This window comes from Coregonus lavaretus, assembly GCF_964263955.1.
Source record: "Coregonus lavaretus genome assembly, chromosome: 31".
Classification (NCBI taxonomy): Eukaryota; Metazoa; Chordata; class Actinopteri; order Salmoniformes; family Salmonidae; genus Coregonus; species Coregonus lavaretus.
Genome location: NC_140018.1, coordinates 30821184 through 30840023, shown reverse-complemented (window position 1 = coordinate 30840023; position 18840 = coordinate 30821184). Strand labels below are relative to the sequence as shown.

At 43.3% G+C, this 18840-nt stretch overlaps 1 protein-coding gene across 1 annotated transcript in view; it reads right to left on the bottom strand.

Annotated features, from left to right (window-relative positions):
• Nucleotides 1-18840, bottom strand: part of LOC311106550 (AT-rich interactive domain-containing protein 1B-like) — a 126104-nt gene that overhangs the window by 80323 nt on the left and 26941 nt on the right. The window contains exon 3 of the mRNA XM_084148930.1: nt 11874-12035. Within this exon, the coding sequence (XP_084005056.1) occupies nt 11874-12035 (162 nt within the window). The remainder of the gene's footprint in view (nt 1-11873; nt 12036-18840) is intronic.

Genomic DNA, 18840 nt, shown 5'->3' with positions numbered 1-18840 from the left:
TTTGTTTATGTAAATCATACAGATTAATATGAGCTGGCCTGCCGCCCAGTGACTCAGCGGATATTAGATCTGCTGCGGTTCATTTACTTTGCAGGATTTCCTCAAACGAGAGCCCACCATTTCCAGAGGTAAGCAAAAGGAGGAGGAAGGGGGATGGGCAAAAAGGTATTGAAAAGTATGACTGAGGGCTTTCTATGCATAGCATACATCTGAAAATGTGCTTGTGTACACAAACTGCACCTACCCAATAACCCACAGCCAGTTCATTGAGAATCAGAGTCTGTTTGAAATGGGACGTTAAAAGGTGCAGTACAGACTAGTGCCGTGACGCCGTTAGCCTGGTGGGATATTTACAGACGGACGAGGGCTGGCTGGTGAGGTTTACTCAAGTGGAGTGCTGTGATCGCTGGGTCACGGCCAGGTCACAGACCAGTGTTTACACTGATGATATCAGTGCTCTGGCGTGCTCGCTCACACGCCGATCGTATGGAACAGCTGCTCTGGCATGATAAAGGCCACTTCCCTCAACAGGCAGGAAGGACCAGAGGAGAGGAGCGGGGCAGTGTATTGTGTGTGTGTGTCTGGGAGGGCCGCGCACAGGAAACGCATCATAGTTAAAGTATGCAGCCAGAAAGAAGCCAACTCTACCCCCACTGTCTACTGGAATTCTGCATACATGGGGATGAATATGGGTTTCAGCTGTAGATGCATCGTAAACTGGATTTGAGGTTTACATGCAAAATAGAATAAAAAGAGATTAAATTCAGCCATGTCAGTTTTTCCATTATTTTAATGTTTCCCGATCATTTGAGATGTTTGTACTGTGTAAATGTATAGTAGTATTCTACAAGCTCTTAGCTTTACCAGGCAGGCTGGCAGAGAGCGATATTACTCATAGCTTACACATGAAAGATTATTCCTTTGCTTTTGAAATGCTTGGCTGCACAGTAATGAAATATGTTCAGAGGGAATTTGTTTGAAGTACGGCGAGGGATGCATGATGTAAGGGAATTAAACAGAATTCATCCTGTGGCATCACAGAATATGGCTGCATCCCAAATGACACCATATTCCCAACGTAGTGCACTATGCATGACCAGGGCCCATACGGCTCTGGCCAAAAGTAGTGCACTATGTAGGGAATAGGGTGCCATTTAGGATGCACCTTATCAAAGCAGCAATGCAGAGCCATGACCAATCATGGCAGTAACTCTGGCTGACGGGCACTTTGTGTGTTTGAGGTAAAGGGGAAATACATTAGAAATGTACGCGCAATAGCACAGTAAGAAGTGTAAAATACACATTCTATTATTATTATTATTCCCCAGCTGTCCTCTGGGTGCTCAAGAATACGTCATAAGCAAGCACCCGTTCATCATTTAATCATGATCATTTCGTATGCATTTAGTATTTATTAGGATCTCCAATTAGCTACTGCCGAGGCAGCGGCTACTCTTCCTGGGGTCCAAACAGGAAACAAAACACAAATAAAATACATAGCACTACATTTACATTTCAATTTAGTCATTTATCTCCCATCCAGAGCGACCCACAGTGCATTCATCTCAAGATAGCCAGGTGAGACAACCACATATCACAGTCGTATCACAACCACACATCATATTCTCTTCCGAACAGCAGAAATATGACAAACATATACAAGAATATATGAGTTATCTGGTCATGTAAATACCTAATTCTGCCTACATACTGTAGATATTACACATTACATTACACAGACACACACACAGAGAGAGCGAGCGAGCGAGAGGTAGGCCTCCTGTAGCTCAGTTGGGAGAGCATGGCGCTTGCAACGCCAGGGTTGTGGGTTCGATTCCCACGGGGGGCCAGTATGAAAAATGTACGCACTCACTAACTGTAAGTCGCTCTGAATAAGAGCGTCTGCTAAATGACTAAAATCAAAAAATGTAAAGGTAGCACAATCACCAGATGGTCCAGCAAAGAATTGGCAAAGTAGTATGGGTTGCACCTCCGTCATTGCCATTGTTATCAACGTTCCACAGACGCCACATTGGTGTCTAATGACTGAACGAGAGCTACCCACTGGGCAGACATCAATTCAATGTCTATTCCACGTTGGTTCAACATCATTTCATTGAAATGTGGAAACAACATTGATTCAACCAGTGTGTGCCCACTGGGTAATGACTGTTTCGCCCAGTGATTTAGTTGAGTCACTAAACCTCGAGTCACCTGTGCTCAAGTCCGAGACCGAGACACAAGTCCCTATGGCTGAAGTCCAAGTCCCAGTACTCGAGTCCTGGTCCACGTGTTCAAAATAAAGTGATTTACCCAGTCAGATATAGTGTAGTGGCTAGAGGACTGATTTACCCAGTCATATATAGTGTAGTGGCAAAATAAATTCAGTCAATAAATTGCTTGCTATCCCTTTTTTCTTTCTGTGCCACCAAATGTTTGCATATAGACTACTGGTAATGTTACCAGGGCCACGTTCCGTTGCAAAACGTTCTCGAACGTTGCAGATAGAAATTCCATGACTCTAGACGTTATAGCTCAACGCGCCCCAGGTTGCTAGCTATAGCTAGTTAACGTGGTAACATGATTGAACAAGGTGTCGCCAAAACAAAATGGTTTATGGTCCGGTCCGCAAGTAGCCTAGTTTTAGAACGGACCGCAATATGCTATATGAATGTAAAATGCGGTCTATCGATGCACAATAGAAAGAGAAAAAAACGTAGCGCCAGTATTATGGGTCATATCTTTTGAACGGTAAGGGCTAGAATCAAGCCGTTTTCACAGAGGAAAAGAGGGAGACTTTGCTACAGAACCTGGCTATGAAATGCTGTGGAGAAAATGGGAGGGTTGAGCAAGACTACAAATTCAAAGACGGCCTACTTTTCTACACTCAAGGGAGAGAAACATAGCGAGACTGTTGTTTTACTATTAAACTCAATGCTGCTATTATTTTTAAATTTAGTATAGCAGCATGTGTTTCTTAACCAAGGGTAGCTAGCTAATTAGAAGGCTGCGGGTGACTGGTTAGCTACGGAGAAGAAAGAAACTCACCTGCACGATTGATATAATCGGAGTTGGAGCCTGTCTGCCCACACTCATCTGCAGTTCACCAGCTGATGTGTGTGTGCCAGGTGTGGCGTTTCCAACCCACTGCTGAACAGAAGGGCGCTGCGCATCTGTGCTGCTAATAATAATAATTGTGCTTATCACTGAAAAGCTCTCAATTTCGTCTCGTCTTAGTCAACTGAAATGAAATCATTTTTGTTTACAATTCAACTTCATGAAGTTGAATTTAAGACTTAAGACCTTTTTTTTTATGCAATTTGAAATGCAATTTAATACCAATTGAGGTCTGCGTGCGCCACAAACCTGCTAATATTCCCATATTTGTTCACGCCGTCACCAATAGAAAAAATGTATAGGCTAATCATCTTCTCATGGTACTAATATTATAGACTAATATATTTGGTGCTAATTAACCAGATGGGTAAATGGAAACTCAAAACACATTTGCAAGATCACTACCTCTAAATATATAGTGAACAAAAATATAAACGCAACAGGTGAAGTTTTGGTCCCATGTTTCATAAGCAAAAAATCAATAATAACCAGAAATTTTCCATATACACTAAAAGCTTATTGCTCTCAAATTTTGTGGGCAAATTTGTTTACGTCACTGTTAGTGAGCATTTCTCCTTTGCCAAGATAATCTATCCACCTGACAGATGTGGCATATCAAGAAGCTGATTAAACAGCATGATCTTTACACGGGTGCACCTTGTGCTGGGGACAATAAAAGGCCACTAAAATGTGCAGTTTTGTCACAACACAATGCCACAGATACCAACTTTTGAGGGAGCGTGCAATTGGCATGCTGACTGCAGGAATGTCCACCAGAGCTGTTGCCAGAAAATGTAATGTTCATGTAGGCAGGTTATGGTAGAGACAACAGCATCTTTGAGAATTTGGCAGTATGTCCAACCGGCCTCACAACCGCAGACCAAGTGTAACCACACCAGCCCAGGACCTCCACATCCAGCTTCTTCACCTGCGGGATAGTCAGAGAGGGTGGGTGCTGAGGAGGATCTGTAGCATCTTTCAGCACTCAGTGCTCACAGCCCCCCAAGAGAAGCAGTTTTGCTGCGCGAGGTGGGATAGCTATAACATTCGGATTCAGATTTCTTTGCGCATTACCAAATATGAAACAAAACGTCAGAAATACTTTGAAAACATCTACTGCAGCATTTCATTTGCTATAAATAACAACTCGCACTTCTGCCGATACTTGACTCTTTTTATTAATTGCTCACACTGTAGAGCCCGGAGTGTTACCACGCGCTAATGCGGCTGGTAAATTAGACATTCTTACCCACCAATGCCAAAATCTACCCATGTTTGGCAGGTGGCAGGTGTTACTTTCAGGCCCTGTATAAAAAAAATATATATCATAATAAATAAATATACACTACCGGTCAAGTTTTAGAACACCTACTCATTCAAGGGTTTTCCTTTATTTTTACTATTTTCTACATTGTAGAATAATAGTGAAGACATCAAAACTATGAAATAACATATGGAATCATGTAGTAACCAAAAAAAGTGTTAAACAAATCAAAATATATTTTATATTTGAGATTCTTCAAATAGCCACCCTTTGCCTTGATGACAGCTTTGCACACTCTTGGCATTCTCTCAACCAGCTTCATGAGATAGTCAACTGGAATGCATTTCAATTAACAGCTGTGCCTTCTTAAAAGTTAATTTGTGGAATTTCTTTCCTTCTTAATGCGTTTGAGCCAATCAGTTGTGTTGTGACAAGGTAGGGGACAGAAGATAGCCCTATTTGGTAAAAGACCAAGTCCATATTATGTAAAGAACAGCTCAAATAAGCAAAGAGAAACAACAGTCCATCATTACTTTAAGACATGAAGGTCAGTCAATACGGAACATTTCAAGAACTTTGAAAGTTTCTTCAAGTGCAGTTGCAAAAACCATCAAGTGCTATGATGAAACTGGCTCTCATGAGGACCAGCACAGGAATGGAAGACCCAGTTACCTCTGCTGCAGAGGATAAATACGAGTTACCAGCCTCAGAAATTGCAGCCCAAATAAATGCTTCACAGAGTTCAAGTAACAGACATCAACATCAACAGTTCAGAGGACACTGTGTGAATCAGGCCTCCATGGTCGAATTGCTGCAAAGAAACCCATTTACATTTACATTTACATCATTTAGCAGACGCTCTTATCCAGAGCGACTTACAGTTAGTAAGTGCATACATTTTTCATACTGGCCCCCCGTGGGAAATGGAACTCACAACCTGGCGTTGCAAACGCCATGCTCTACCAACTGAGCTACATCCCTACTAAAGGACACCAATAAGAAGAAGAGATTTGCTTGTGCCAATAAACACAAGCAATGGACTTAGACAGGTGGAGATTTGTCCTTTGGTCTGGAGTCCAAATTGGAGATTTTTGGTTCCAACTGCCGTGTCTTTGTGAGACGCAGAGTAGGTGAACGGATGATCTCTGCATGTGGTTCCCACCGTGAAGCATGGAGGTGGTGGTGTTATGGTGTGGGGGTGTTTTGCTGGTGACACTGTGTGTGATTTATTTAGATTTCAAGGCACACTTAACCAGCATGGCTACAACAGCATTCTGCAGCGATACGCCATCCCATCTAGTTTGCGCTTAGTAGGACTATCATTTGTTTTTCAACAGGACAATGACCCAAAACACATCTCCAGGCTGTGTAAGGGACTATTTGACCAGGAAGGAGAGTGACGGAGTGCTGCATCAGATAACCTGGCCTCCACAATCACCCGACTTCAACCCAATTGAGATGGTTAGGGATGAGTTGGACTGCAGAGTGAAGGAAAAGCAGCCAACAAGTGCTCAGCATATGTGGGAACTCCTTCAAGAATGTTGGAAAAGCATTCCTCATGAAGCTGGTTGAGAAAATGCCAAGAGTGTGCAAAGCTGTCATCAAAGCAAAGGGTGGCTACTTTGAAGAATCTAAAATATATTTTGATTTGTTTAACTTTTTTTGGTTACTACATGATTCCATGTGTTATTTCATAGTTTTGATGTCTTCACTATTATTTTACAATGTAGAAAATAGTATAAATAAAGTAAACCCTTGAACGAGTAGGTGTGCCCAAATTTTTGACTGTGTGTATGTATGTATGTATGTATGTATGTATGTATGTATGTATGTATGTATGTATGTATGTATGTATGTATGTATGTATGTATGTATGTATGTATGTATGTATGTATATAAACACAGCAAAAAAAGAAACGTCCTCTCACTGTCAACTGCATTTATTTTTAGCAAACTTAACGTTTAAATATTTGTATGAACATAACTAGATTCAACAACTGAGACATACACTGAACAAGTTCCACAGACATGTGACTTACAGAAATTGAATAATGTGTCCCTGAACAAAGGGTGGGTCAAAATCAAAAGTAACAGTCAGTATCTGGTGTGGCCACCAGCTGTTTTAAGTACTGCAGTGAATCTCCTCCTCATGGACTGCACCAGATTTGCCAGTTCTTGCTGTGAGATGTTACAGTTTGTGGTCCTCTGTAGCTCAGCTGGTAGAGCACGGCGCTTGTAACGCCAAGGTAGTGGGTTCGATCCCCGGGACCACCCATACACAAAAATGTATGCACGCATGACTGTAAGTCGCTTTGGATAAAAGCGTCTGCTAAATGGCATATTATTATTATTTATTATTATTACCCCACTCTTCCACCAAGTCACCTGCAAGTTCCCAGACATTTCTGGGGGGAATGGCCCTAGCCCTCATCCTCCGATCCAACAGGTCCCAGACGTGCTCAATGGTATTGAGATACGGGCTTTTCGCTGGCAATGGCAGAACACTGACATTACTGTCTTGCAGGAAATTCCCCTTAAACCACTCGAGTGTTGCTTTAGTAGTATGCTTAGGGTCATTGTCCTACTGGAAGGTGAACCTCCGTCCCAGTCTCAAATCTCTGGAAGACAAATAGGTTTCCCTCAAGAATGTCCCTGTATTTAGCACCATCTATCATTCCTTCAATTCTGACCAGTTTCCCAGTCTCTGCCGGTGAAAAACATCCCCACAGCATGATACCGCCACCACCATGCTTCGCTGTGGGGATGGTGTTCTCGGGGTGATGAGAGGTGTTGGGTTTGCGCCAGACATAGCGTTTTCCTTGATGGCCAAAAAGCTCAATTTTAGTCTCATCTGACCAGAGTACCTTCTTTCATATGTTTGGGGAGTCTCCCACATGCCTTTTGGCGAACACCAAACGTGTTTGCTTATTTTTTCTGGCCACTCTTCCATAAAGCCCAGCTCTGTGGAGTGTACGGCTTAAAGTGGTCCTATGGACAGATACTCCAATCTCCGCTGTGGAGCTTTGCAGCTCCTTCAGGGTTATCTTTGGTCTCTTTGTTGCCTCTGATTAATGCCCTCCTTGCCGGGTCCGTACGTTTTGGTGGGCGGCCCTCTCTTGGCAGGTTTGTTGTGGTGCCATATTCTTTCAATTTTTTAATAATGGATTTAATGTTGCTCCGTGGGATGTTCAAAGTTTGATTTTTTTTAATAACCCAAACCTGATCTGTACTTCTCCACAACTTTGTCCCTGACCTGTTTGGAGAGCTCCTTGGTCTTCATGGTGCCGCCCCTTGCTTAGTGGTGTTGCAGACTCTGGGGCCTTTCAGAACAGGTGTATATATACACTGAGATCATGTGACAGATCATGTGACACTTAAAGTCCACCTGTGTGCAATCTAACTAATAATGTGACTTCTGAAGGTAATTGGTTGCACCAGATCTTATTTAGGGGCTTCATAGCAAAGGGGATGAATACATATGCACGCACCACTTTTCCGTAATTTATTTGTTAGAATTTTTTGAAAAAATGTATTTTTTTTTCATTTCACTTCACCAACTTGGACTATTTTGTGCATGCCATTACATGAAATCCAAATAAAAATCAATTTAAATTATAGGTTGTAATGCAACAAAATAGGAAAAACACCAAGGGGGATGAACACTTTTGCAAGGCACTGTATAGCAACACCTCCTCCATTTGCATTCCTATCTTTCCTGTGTATGCTATCACCATGTATAGAAAACTACTGCATTAAATTAATTATCTAAGTGTGTTACAGAGACGGCCAGAATGAATGTTTTCTGATGTTAGTAATTTGTCAATTTCATGAACCTTCTTTCTCAGGCTACATATGCTAATAATGGGATTTGTTTTGTCCTTATCTGGGTTGCTTGTTTATTTTTTCTGATTGGCTGTTCCAAGACATACATGTCAGTGACATTTACATTTGAGCCAATAGTATTGACTGGGCTGCCCACAGAGTGCTTCTTCCTAGGGCAGACAGTGGAATTAAATTCTATGGCAAATGATTATTGCTGACAATACCCTCGGACCTCACAGTTAAAGGAACATAGATTAGGTTATAGACCATTTCCATGTCCTCTGTTGCTTATGACAGGGAGGACTGGAGCGCTACCAAATCCAGGCAGTCAGTCTCTTAAGCAGAAGCAATCAAAAAAAAAAAGTGTGTTGCCCTAAAAAAAAAAATGTTTGATTGCCTATTTTAAAAAGGACTTGCATCTGACCAGTGTCTGCCTGCCCTGCTTGGTGAATGCTGTTCATTTTACATCCCCTGGTAATTGATATTCTAGCAGGCTTGAGGCTTTTTTTAATAGGCGCCGACAATTAATTATAGTGAATCGTTTGAGAAGAAAACACTCGTCAAGTTGCAGCGGTCTGCAAGGCTGTGATGTTACCATAGATACAGACAATGAGAGCAGAAGGGCTGCCTGAATGGGTTCAAGTCTTCTGGTGAACTACAGGCCTACAGTGCATTCGGAAAGTATTCAGACCCCTTGACTTTCCTACATTTTGTTACAGCCTTATTCTAAAACGAATTAGATTTTTTTCCCCCTCAATACCCTATAATGACAAAGCAAAAAACAATTTGAGAAATGTTAGCATTAAAGGATCTGTATACTTACGTAAATAAGGTTGTTTATCTTGTTGTTTTTTGCAAAAAAAAATACAAACCTGTTCTCGCTTTGTCATTATGGAGTATTGTGTGTAGATTGATGAGGGAACATTTTTATTTAATCAATTTTAGAATAAGGCTGTAGCGTAACAAAATGTGGAAAAAGTCAAGGGGTCTGAATACTTTCCGAATGCACTGTATATCCAGTCAAATGGAGCTGAGAGGGAAAAGCTACTCTTTACTTTAAAGCCAACTTTAAGGCCAAAATCATCCTTCCTGCAGAGTGTAATGTGACCTCCAGTCCAGCGCCAAAACAGCTGATAAAAGGCTCCTTGGATTGTCTGAGAGTAGCATTAATATTCTCTGTGAAATACCGAAGAAGGCTTGGACCTCTGCAGCTAGCTTGACAGAGGATTTTTCCTACTCCCCTCAGTAGAGACCCTTTTCACAGAGATAAGTCATAACAGCCAGGCTGCAGTTACCCAGCACACAGTATGCGTTCCAAATGACACCATATTCCCTATATAGTGCACTACTTCTGACCAGAGCCCTGCACCTTATAGGGAATAGGGTAACATTTGGGACGCATTCACACTCACTCCTAATCAATGAAAACCCATGTCCGAGGGGGGAGCTTTTTTCCCCCTGTCTTTCTTTTCCTTTCTCCGGGCTTCATAGTATCAAACACACATCCGTTTCCAAAGGTGTCCGCTGACTCATTGTCTCGCAAAGGCAACACAGACAAAGTTAATTAAGGCTGTTGGAGGAGAGAGACAGCATCACAGGGGAAATACACAGAGCTCAGTACAGACTGCCACTGATACGCTCTTCGTCACTCGCACAGGGTCTATACTGATTGGGATGTGTGTTTTGGAACACCGTGTAGAGATCCTATAAGGAGATAACTTAGAAGCGACCCCTCGTCTTGTTTGCTGGCCCCTGACAGAGTTCACGCTCTCTGTGTTGTTAACCGCCAAGCTTCATCATTACAACCCCAGTTTCACTGTAAACACTGGTCTAACAAGCACACCGGCAGCCATCTTGGGTCTGTGGTTCTAGCAGGAGCCGTGGCAATCAAGGGCAACAGTCTTTCATTTCACCTCCTTATTTTTCCTATCCTCCCTGTCAAAAACAGTGGGAGCGGACAGAAATTGAAAATGTTTTTCTCTATCAATCTTGTTGTCATCTAAGAGAAAATGAAAATGATACAGTTAGGGGTGTGGGAATAAAAATAAGCTTAGCAATATGACGGAACAGCTCGCTGCCGTGCGTGTACCGCTCTCCTCAGATATCACACTGGAAATCCCATCCAGCCAGCACCACTATACACTCCCTCCCTCCCTCTTCCCTAGCTTGCTGTGTATTTCTTCTCAGAGGCTCTCTCGTCAAATGAGCCCCAGGTATTACACCAATATCCCTTTCGAACAGACAAAAACCCATCAACTTTAGCATTCCGCCAACTTCTCTTTATATCTGAAAGGTATTGCCATCGACAAAGGCTGTACTTTTATTTTCGCCAACACCTCAGTATAAACATCCCCTTTCATCTTACCGTCTTCGGTATGCATTAAATCATGAACATTCCATTGTTGTTGTCCGACATCAAACTTGTCATTATGAAAAAGTATAAACACAAAAACGGTAGTCTGAATGACATCGCAGCCTGGCCCAAATAGCAACGTTACCTGATCTATTATCAACTTTCTAGACAATGTTTTGGTTTGTTGCTAGCTTGTTAGCTATCTAGCCAGCTCATATAGTTACCAGAACATATCTAACAACATTTTGTTAAACTGTAGCCAACGTTTTATTCACCATAACAGTAAAATTAACACATTACAAGGTAATTATTTACAATTTACAAGTATGGCGATCTGCAAACTTACTGTTGTGAATGTGAAGAGTTGAAAGCAGTGCATTTCTGTCTGAGGAATTTAGAGCTTGATGTCAGTTCAGGTTACCATGACAACGATCGCAACAGGGTCAAAGTTGATTGTCTCTTGCTCAGTTGTGGCTAAGCAATGGCTATATAAAAGGTGAATGCCAGCAAGAATGTGGTACAAATTTGGCTGTTTGAAATGGGACCATACAAACATTGCCCAATTCTTTTTTCAGGCAACATACCGCAAACCCTATGTGAATCAGGTAAAAGGGTCAGGGTTTTCCCTTCATCCAAGGACTCCCTGAAAGGTAACTATCTGCTCCGCTGAACGCAAGGACTGCGGCTGACCTGCTGCCTCCACCCCAAAAACATGAGCAGCCAAATCGCTGACTCAATATAACAGCCAGAGAGACTTCATTAAAGCCACTGGCCCTTTATGAGATACAGGGTCTGCATCTCAAATGGAACCCTATTCACTATATAGTGCACTACTTTTGATCAGAGCCCTATTGTTTCTATGGACTCTGGTCAAAAGAAGAAATAGGGTGCCATTTGGGACGCAGATACAGAGAGAGGATGGAACAGGGGGAGTGCAGATGGAACAGATACCAGTCCACTCTAATCTCTGGAGAACACTACAGCACAGAATTCGTTTTATTGCTCTTTTAGTTTTTTAATTTAGCTAGAATAAACAGGGGCCACCCAGGTCCATTGGCTAACAAATGAAAACAGACAATCCTAGTGAACTTGAAACCTACACAATCAGACCCAACGCTCCAAAAGGAAAGTCTCTCCACTTGTGTATTATGTATGCTTGTAGAGTGAACACTACTTTGGTTACACTCTCCCACACCGGAATCTCAAGGACATGGACCACCAAATAAGTGCTTCAGAAAAGGTCAGTCAAACCCAAGTTCTCACAAACTGCTGCTCAACTTCTTCATGAGCGGCACATTGTGGGGGTTGTAGTCTTACCTGCTGTGGTGGTGGGCGTGGCTGCATGTAGGGGGACTGTGTGGGGGCGGCGGACTGTTGCTGGGGAGGGCTGAAGTACGGGGACTGGCCCTGCGGCTGGCAGAACCCACCCGTGCCACCCTGCTGCTGCTGCCCCTGTTGTCCATACTGGCCTACCATCTGCTGAGAGAGACAGTGAGGGAAACCTGAAGTCAGATATCATATAAATACTCCTTAAAACATCTCACTGTCAATGTCCACAGCTCTGCGAGTCGTTTTCGACCAATGGCCTTTAGTTCACTATCACTAAGCCATCTTATCAGCGTTCAATAAAGAACACCAATCCCGATTCATATCAGAACAGAATTTGATTAACTACACTCACAATCACCTTGGTGAAATAGGCCTTTAGCCTAATAAATCGGCACTCAGTCCCAAGTGCGCTAACGAAGTTATTTACCTCGGCTCTGGGGTTGACTAACAGCACTGTGAGAAGTAACGAGCAGGACTCTGGGGTTGCCTAACAGCACTGTGAGAAGTAACGAGCAGGACTCTGGGGTTGACTAACAGCACTGTGAGAAGTAACGAGCAGGACTCTGGGGTTGACTAACAGCACTGTGAGAAGTAACGAGCAGGACTCTGGGGTTGACTAACAGCACTGTGAGAAGTAACGAGCAGGACTCTGGGGTTGACTAACAGCACTGTGAGAAGTAACGAGCAGGACTCTGGGGTTGACTAACAGCACTGTGAGAAGTAAGGAGCAGGACTCTGGGGTTGACTAACAGCACTGTGAGAAGTAACGAGCAGGACTCTGGGGTTGACTAACAGCACTGTGAGAAGTAACGAGCAGGACTCTGGGGTTGACTAACAGCACTGTGAGAAGTAACGAGCAGGACTCTGGTGGGGTTTCTCTTCTCTCTTTCCAGCCTTGGGACATTCATGTTGTGTTGACATCAATAATACACAGCAGCAGCTGCATCTCAAATGGCACTGTATTCCCAAGATAGTGCACTACTTTTAAGCAGGGCCCAAAAGTAGTGCATTATAAAAGGGAATAGGGTGTCATTTGGGACGAACCCACAGCCTCTCCCTCCTTCCTTCCTTTCATTGCACGCGGTCGTTTGGAACAGTCTTATGTAAGATATTTTGGGGAACAGCTGTTATTGGCTCATCCCTCTTTCTGCCTCATCTGGAGGCACTTACATTAGGCAGCAATGTGTCCAAGTCCTTCTTTTTTTTTAAATGCACCTAAACCACCAGCGGTGAAAATGAGAATGCGTTTTTTGATCAACGTACAGAACAGTAAGAGATATCTATTCTAGACCATACCATCTAGAAAATCAGTAAAAATAACATTCATAACATTTCTGCTAGAGGTGGAGTTCAGCTTGAAAGACGTTTATTTACATTTCTGTGTTATTGATAAAGGGGCCTCCCCCTCAATGATTCAACGCAAAAGCCAAGCACAACAACACTAGCCTTGTCAATATATAAAATACCACAGATCTATGAAACCTGAGGAATCCATGCCTTTGTCCCAAATGGCACCCTATACCCTTTTGTGCACTACTTTTGACCAGAGCCGTATGGGCCCTGGTAAAAAGTAGTGCCCTATAAAAGGGATAGGGTGCCATTTGGGGCACACCTAAGAGCAATCAATGAAATATAGCTGGGTTATTTCTATTTTCTGACCTTAAAAGGGTCACTATACCAGTGTCTACATACAGCTGTGGAAAAAATTAAGAGACCACTGCAAATATTTCTTAAATCAGCATCTCTAACTGACAGCCATTCCATTCCAGTGTCTGTTGAATTCCAACACAGGCTCACCTCATTCTACTGAATTAGGTACTGACCTACAAAAAGAATGGCAAACGGCAGCTGGGGTGAAGTGCACGGCGAGGACGGTTCGAAACAGGCTCTTAGGGGCAGGGCTGAAGTCGTGCAAAGCTAGAAAAAAGCCCTTCATCAATGAGAAGCAAAGAAGAGCCAGGCTGAGGTTTGCAAAAGACCATAAGGATTGGACTGTAGAGGACTGGAGTAAGGTCATCTTCTCTGATGAGTCCAATTTTCAGCTTTGCCCAAAACCTGGTCGTCTAATGGTTAGACGGAGACCTGGAGAGGCCTACAAGCCACAGTGTCTCGCACCCACTGTGAAATTTGGTGGAGGATCAGTGATGATCTGGGGGTGCTTCAGCAAGGCTGGAATCGGGCAGATTTGTCTTTGTGAAGGACACATGAATCAAGCCATGTACAAGATTGTCCTGGAAGAAAACTTGCTTCCTTTTGCTCTGACATTGTTCCCCAACTCTGAGGATTGGTTTTTCCAGCAGGACAATGTGCCATGCCACACAGCCAGGTCAATCAAGGTGTAGATGGAGGACCACCAGATCAAGACCCTGTCATGGCCAGCCCAATCTCCAGACCTGAACCCCATTGAAAACTTCTGGAATGTGATCAAGAGGAAGATGGATGGTCACAAGCCATCAAACAAAGCCGAGCTGCTTGAATTTTTGCGCCAGGAGTGGCATAAAGTCACCCAACATCAATGTGAAAGACTGGTGGAGAGCATGCCAAGACGCATGAAAGCTGTGATTGAAAATCAGGGTTATTCCACCAAATATTGATTTCTGAACTCTTCCTAAGTTAAAACATTACTATTGTGTTGTTTAAAAATGAACATAAACTTATTTTCTTTGCATTATTCGAGGTCTGACAACACTGCATATTTTTTGTTATTTTGACCAATTGTCATTTTCTGCAAATAAATGACAATGAAATTTGGGAGAAATGTTGTCAGTAATTTATAGACTAATCATAAAATGTTATTTTCACCCAAACACATACATATAAATAGTAAAACCAGAGAAACTGATCATTTTGCAGTGGTCTCTTAATTTTTTACACAGCTGTATGTGAAAACAGCACAAAACGGTGGTTGAAAAGGTTCTTAAATCCTACACTGTGATTTTCAAAGGTTTTTAGCCAGAGGGAGGGTATTTTCTTGCTCCCCACGTCACCGTGAATCTCAGTGTTTGAAAACCATTGTTTTTAAATGTCATTGGGTATAACTATATTTTTTACTACAAAACATAGAAATACGTCGTTAATACGTCGTTGTCACATACGTAGACACTGGTATTGTGCTGGAGATAATGAATATGAGGTTGAAAAGTGATGGAATTGCCCTTTAAGCTCCACAATATGTAGATTTCATTTTCTTCTGTAAAAAACCAGCATTCCACTAGATCAGATCGATAAGAGGCCTCAAACTCCCAGATACATGGCTATTTGATTGCATCGAGAGGACACAGAGGAGGAGACATATACGAAATACATTTCTGGGAGCGCGTCCACAATTGCACCATGTTCCCTACATAGTGCACTACTTTTGACTAGGGCCCATAGGGATATAGCCATAGGGATTTGGTAAAAATAAGTGCCCTATATAGGGAATAGGGTGCCATTTGGGACATGGTAATTCAACTGTATCGAAAGGGAGGACACCGACGAGGAGGCCCATTAAAATAAATGTCTTGTAGTGCAGCAATGAGCGATCTTACAATCCAATAGCTGTACGTAATGCTCATCGCCCAACCAGCCGTCAGCTCCTTAAGCCCTGAGGGCGGCGAGGCTGTTTTTCCACACATGAGCTCATCACTCTGGAACCGAGACACTGATATCTGGGAGCCTAACTCAACCTCCCCTAGCTCACTGCAGCTCTCCCTCTCAGAGCTTGTACATCCCCCTAGCTCGTCCCTCTCACTCAGAGCCTGTGTTGTGTTAACAGGCCTTGGCCAGGCAAAGAGCATCTCAATGTATCAGGCAGCAGCGGTGGTGAGAAATGAAGAGTACCTCTCTCCACCGGAGTTGGTGTCCCCCCCAATAATCTCTCCTTCCTCTGAGGAGTGTGCACTCGTTCAATACTCTCCATACATTGAAAAGCATTGGATTGGTCTAGGCATATGAGGCTAGAGGGAGTTTCCACTTTTCTTATACCAGTCATTTACTTTCAAATTCATAAAAAGGGAAGTGAACAAGTGCACACTTTGGGAGAAAGGAGATTATTGTAACGCAACCCCACTCTCTGTCTGAGTTGGTCTACATTAACTGGGTCCTGTAAAGCCGGTCATCAGAACTACTGTTCGGTCTTTTTCTCTTGGGGAAGGGGGGGGATTGGGGGGGGGGGGGGGGGGGGGGGTACGGACAGTTCTGGTGACATATTTTTTTTTTACGGGCGATCTACTCCAAATATGTAATAAATCAATTACGCTGACAGCATTTATTGTTTTAACATATTGGACAATGCATAGGCTATATTATCAGGTATGCTATTAGCAATAAGCATTATCACCTGTAGCCCAAATTATGCAGCATAATGTCTATAAATAGGCTGAAGCACAGGGTTGCCCATCTGCACTTACCCTATTGGGCTAATCATTAGCTAGATCCCAATGTGATCGTTTAACTAGTTAGCATCCTATTGATTAATTTTATGTCCCAAAAAACGTGCATTAAACAGTGACTATAAATGTAGGCCTACCTGTTAGGGTAAACCCACACCCGGGGTAACACACCCCCCTGCCTGTACTTCTCACAGAAACCACTTCATGTCACAATTTTTTCCCACCAACATTTTCCTTGGTGGCCACTACTCTTGCTCAACGAAAAATCTGTCTCATCACAATTTTTTAAGTCACTCCGCAAAAATATACACTGCTCAAAAAAATAAAGGGAACACTTAAACAACACAATGTAACTCCAAGTCAATCACACTTCTGTGAAATCAAACTGTCCACTTAGGAAGCAACACTGATTGACAATACATTTCACATGCTGTTGTGCAAATGGAATAGACAACAGGTGGAAATTATAGGCAATTAGCAAGACACCCCCAATAAAGGACTGGTTTTGCAGGTGGTGACCACAGACCACTTCTCAGTTCCTATGCTTCCTGGCTGATGTTTTGGTCACTTTTGAATGCTGGCGGTGCTTTCACTCTAGTGGTAGCATGAGACGGAGTCTACAACCCACACAAGTGGCTCAGGTAGTGCAGCTCATCTAGGATGGCACATAAATGCGAGCTGTGGCAAGAAGGTTTGCTGTGTCTGTCAGCGTAGTGTCCAGAGCATGGAGGCGCTACCAGGAGACAGGCCAGTACATCAGGAGACGTGGAGGAGGCCGTAGGAGAGCAACAACCCAGCAGCAGGACTGCTACCTCCGCCTTTGTGCAAGGAGGAGCAGGCGGAGCACTGCCAGAGCCCTGCAAAATGACCTCCATCAGGCCACAAATGTGCATGTGTCTGCTCAAACGGTCAGAAACAGACTCCATGAGGGTGGTTTGAGGGCCCGACGTCCACAGGTGGGGGTTGTGCTTACAGCCCAACACCGTGCAGGACGTTTGGCATTTGCCAGAGAACACCAAGAATGGCAAATTCGCCACTGGCGCCCTGTGCTCTTCACAGATGAAAGCAGGTTCACACTGAGCACATGTGACAGACGTGACAGGGTCTGGAGACGCCGTGGAGAACGTTCTGCTGCCTGCAACATCCTTCAGCATGACCGGTTTGGCGGTGGGTCAGTCATGGTGTGGGGTGGCATTTCTTTGGGGAGCCGCACAGCCCTCCATGTTCTCGCCAGAGGTAGCCTGACTGCCATTAGGTACCGAGATGAGATCCTCAGACCCCTTGTGAGACCATATGCTGGTGCGGTTGGCCCTGGGTTCCTTCTAATGCAAGACAATGCTAGACCTCATGTGGCTGGAGTGTGTCAGCAGTTCCTGCAAGAGGAAGGCATTGATGCTATGGACTGGCCCGCCCGTTCCCCAGACCTGAATCCAATTGAGCACATCTGGGACATCATGTCTCGCTCCATCCACCAACGCCACGTTGCACCACAGACTGTCCAGGAGTTGGCGGATGCTTTAGTCCAGGTCTGGGAGGAGATCCCTCAGGAGACCATCCGCCACCTCATCAGGAGCATGCCCAGGCGTTGTAGGGAGGTCATACAGGCAAGTGGAGGCCACACACACTACTGAGCCTCATTTTGACTTGTTTTAAGGACATTACATCAAAGTTGGATCAGCCTGTAGTGTGGTTTTCCACTTTAATTTTGAGGGTGATAAATGGGTTGATAAATTTGATTTCCATTGATAATTGTTGTGTGATTTTGTTGTCAGCACATTCAACTATGTAAAGAAAAAAGTATTTAATAAGATTATTTCATTCATTCAGATCTAGGATGTGTTATTTTAGTGTTCCCTTAATTTTTTTGAGCAGTGTATTTTGAAGTAGGGTGGTGTTTTAGAACAAGTTGCCCTACAATTGACCCGTGAAATTTCGCCTCACTCTCCCCTATGCACTCACAGCGCATTGCTGAGCGGTAACGTGCTTAACAATGCCGCAGCTGAAAACTCAAGGTTTAAAAATTGTGCAATTCGCGCCAGGAGTTGAGAAATAAATAAAGTAGGAATGGAAAGCTGGGATCCCTTTCTTTTTAACAGAGGCCATCACAATTGCTGTTTCCCCCACGATTGCAAAGATTGTTGTGCATTGACCTTTGTGTCAGAATGAACGTTTCCCTCCCTACGGCACTCGTAACTTGAATGTGCCTCGAGAGTAATATTTATCTCGCATATAACACACAAGCCGACTAGGTAAATAGATCAACTATTCTACTATGGGGTTGTCCGATTTTCTTATTCATGACTTGTTTTGTTTGCAGAGGAAAAGTTAATGTGGACTGTTCCAGCATCTTCAAAGTGCTCCTCTGTAGATTTTCTTTCTCCATTTTAAACCCATAAAAGCCCTGTCTAAGACGGGGGGAGGGGGTTCTACTAAGCTATATGGAATTGTTTTAAGGTCATACCAAGGATCCTTTTTCTACTTGATTCCCCCAAAATATATAAAACAATATTTGATGAAAATGTGTATTTGGCCTTACTGCTATTAGCCCATACAAACACATTGAATAACATATTCACTACATG